Source organism: Buceros rhinoceros, unplaced genomic scaffold (genome assembly GCF_000710305.1).
Source record: "Buceros rhinoceros silvestris isolate BGI_N320 unplaced genomic scaffold, ASM71030v1 scaffold7942, whole genome shotgun sequence".
NCBI lineage: Eukaryota > Metazoa > Chordata > Aves > Bucerotiformes > Bucerotidae > Buceros > Buceros rhinoceros.
The window spans coordinates 12,940-16,284 of record NW_010399409.1 but is presented as its reverse complement, the minus strand read 5'-3'; the positions used below and the strand labels follow the sequence as shown (position 1 = coordinate 16,284).

The following is a 3,345-nucleotide window of genomic DNA, read 5'->3' as shown; positions in this document are numbered from 1 at the left end:
CTGTCTGTACATCCACAGTTCCTATTTACATTGCGCGCCTATAAATAAACTTATCTATTATTCTGTGCTGAGGGTGAGGTGATAGATAAGGCACTGGTAGGAGCACTGCACCCTCTGGCCTCCAGCCTCCAACCCTGGGGTGAGGTGTGTGGTCAAACCCGAAGGCTCAGTGTTGACTTGATACCTCCTTAGGGATCCAACCTCCTTGCTACGTTCCTCCACCCTAAAGTCCCCTGTGTGTTGTGTGTCCAGGTCCACACGCAACTCCCAGTGCGTAAAGCAGCTACTCATCGAGGCCACAGCGAGCTGTGGTTTATTTGCCTGCGAGCAAGCACACCTACGTTTAAATACCTCTAAGCAAACAAGTCCACCCAGCTCCTGCTTTGCTCTCCCATGTGTCGTCAAGGCTGGGTTGGCTGGCAGTGTCCCAGAGCAGTTTGTCCCCTTCCTTTCCGACATGGACTGGGAGGATGCCTGCTGGATGGCAGCTATGGGCAACAGTGCCCTGGTGGTGTTGGTCCCATGTTATGTCAGTCCCCTGTCCCAGCAATGTGGGCTGGTGGCTTCGTCTACCAGCTTTCACCACCATGTCACGTCTGAGCTGCCACCACTGTTGCATGAGATGCCAGCACGGATCCCTCAAACATGAGTTTGTGCCGTCCTTCCCTCTGGCAGCACCAGGATGGACGGGAGGAGGCTGCCATGGGGTGCTGGGAAGGGCTGTAGCTCCTTGGTCTCAAAGCGTGGTGAGATGTGGTCGGCCAAGAAGCATATGTGGAAGTGCCGGCTGATACAGTGGACCAGGCTGCCCACCACAGTGCACTGGAAGCCGGACAGGTCAGGCCTGGCGTAGGTGGCACACTCATACCATAGCTTGGCCTTGGCGCTACAGCGGTAGACGGCGATGCCTGTGCTGCGGTGGAGGTCAAAGCGGTAGATGAAGCCGTTGGCACTCACCATCTCAACCGTTCTGTCCTTACGGCCGCTGGCCAGGCTGACTCTCCAGCTGCCCGAGCGGGTGGAGTAACGCAGTAGCACGTAGCGCAAGGTGCCCCCCGTCACATAGATCTCCCCATCGCACACTGTGGCTGTGTGGGCCACAGCAAAGGTGTCGTGGGGTAGGGGTGCAGTGAAGGTCCAGCGGTCCTGCCGGGGGTCATAGCGCTCCACTGTGTAGAGGCACTCACCGCCGATGGCGTAGAGGTGGCCATCCAAGGCCACGAGTTTGCAGTGTGGCCGTGCTTGGTTCAGGGGGCAGATCTCCCTCCAGATGTTGGTCAAGGGGTCATAGCAGAAGACACGTTTGGATGGTCTCTGCATCCGGCCCATGCCATCACAGCCAGCCACCACGAAGAGGTAGTTGAACATGTTGCACATGGCACTCCCCCTGGAGACCACCTCTGGTGGCACATAGCAGAGGTGATGCCAGCAGTCCCCTCCGTCATCGTAATAGCAGAGGCGGCTGGTGTGGAGGCTGGGCTCCTGCACGTTGACATCTGCCACAGCCAGGTACATCTTCCCCTTCATCCTCCGCCGCAGGATGAGCTCCCGCTCACCAGCGTTGAGGCGGCCGTAGATGGAGGGTGTCCTCAACACCTGAAGGTAGTTATCACTCATCACCTTGTAGGCAGCCTCCTGGAGGTGGCTGAGCTTCCGCGCCTTCGCTGTGCAGAGGATCTCGTAGCAGTTCCCCAGGTCCAGATGGGTGAGTGGTAGCATTTGGAAGAGGTCAGCACTGGTCCTCAGCCCTGGCTGGGGGCTTGCAGGTGGCATGCCAGCTGGTGCCGTGACCCCAAAACCCTCCATGGGCAGCTGGAGGTGGGGGCTGTCGGCAATCTGGAGGATGGTCTCCTTGTGACTTGGAGATGGTGGAGGATCTCGTAGCAGTTCCCCAGGTCCAGATGGGTGAGTGGTAGCATTTGGAAGAGGTCAGCACTGGTCCTCAGCCCTGGCTGGGGGCTTGCAGGTGGCATGCCAGCTGGTGCCGTGACCCCAAAACCCTCCATGGGCAGCTGGAGGTGGGGGCTGTCGGCAATCTGGAGGATGGTCTCCTTGTGACTTGGAGATGGTGGCGCAGGGGAGTTCTCCAGGCTCCCTATGGATGGTAGAACTATGGAGGAGGTGGTGGGATCCCGCGTTGCTGAAGTCGGGTCCAGCTCCTGGGTTGCAAAGCTCTGCAGCTCTTCTTTGACCTGCTGTGAGTGGTGGCGCTGGGATCTTCTTGGAGGAATGTAGAGGAGCGACCTCTTCTTTGACACCGACTGGGAGATGGACTGGACATAGTAGTCGTAGACTTTGCCTTTGAGGCCAGGGACTGGCTGCCCGGCCCCGTCCTTCGCCCGCCGCCCGGTGATGTAGTTCTCCTCCACTAGGATCTTTGCAACCGAGGAGAAAGAGTAGGAGGCATCCGACCCCATGTTGCTTGCTGTCATCGTTAGCCCCAGGTCCGAGGTGACGCTGAGGGTCTGGATCACCCCCCCACGCCCCTTGGCCTCCTGGCTCACGCCTCCAGCCGCCGAACCCTTCTCCATGCTTTGGGCATGTCTGTCACCTGCCAGCTGGACATTAGCAACCCCGGCAGAACGGCCAGTGCTTGGGGCAAGCGCGCCCTCCTCCCCCCGGCTGCTCAGAGCTTCGGCTGAGTCCCCAGGCTTGTAAGAGCTTGGCTCACTTCCTGGCTCACTTCCTGGCTCATTTCCTGGCTCATTTCCTGGATCGCTTCCTGGCTCATTTCCTGGATTGCTTCCTGGCTTGCTTGCCAGCTTACTTTCCGGCTCACTTCCTAACTCACTTCCCTGCTCGCTTCCTAGCTTACTTCCCCTCTCGCTTCCTGGCTCACTTCCTGACTCAGTTCCTGGCTTGCTTCCCACCTTGTTTCCTGGCTCACTTCCGGATTTACTTCCCATCTCACTTCCCAGCTCCCTCCTGGCCATCTCTGCTCTCTTGCAACTCAGCCCCCTTTCAGAAACTCTCTCTTCTTCTTCCTCCTCCTCCCTCCTTTGAGCCCCCCGGGGAGGCGTAGGCCATGTCCCAGGGACACCCTCTTGACCACTCGCTTCTCCATCCCCACCACCCCTCCTCACCTCCTCACCGAACACCCTCCTCCGCCGCAGACCCGCTGCCCCATCCCCATCCCGGGCAGCGTTTTCCCTTTCCTCTCCTCCCGCGTCAGCCGGCGGGGTTTTGCCCCCAGCGAGCGAGCGGGACTTACAAAACCTGTACGCCAAAGTCAGGAGGAGCAGAGCGGCGGCGGAGAGGACCAGCTTGCCGGCCAGCTGCATGTCGGACTGACAGGGCAGGGGTACCTGCTGGGGCATTTTTCCCTGCCAGGAATGAGGAGAAGCC

At 59.4% G+C, this 3,345-nt stretch overlaps 1 protein-coding gene across 1 annotated transcript; it reads right to left on the bottom strand.

Moving 5' to 3' along the window:
- Nucleotides 1-639: 639 nt before the first annotated feature.
- KLHDC7A (kelch domain containing 7A) lies at nucleotides 640-3,281 on the bottom strand. Its single transcript, XM_010131448.1, has 2 exons — nucleotides 2,000-3,281; nucleotides 640-1,877 (listed from the first exon to the last, which is right to left on the bottom strand). Exons 1-2 carry the CDS (start codon nucleotides 3,279-3,281, stop codon nucleotides 640-642), a joined length of 2,520 nt encoding a protein of 839 aa, XP_010129750.1.
- Between the last annotated feature and the right edge of the window lie 64 nt (nucleotides 3,282-3,345).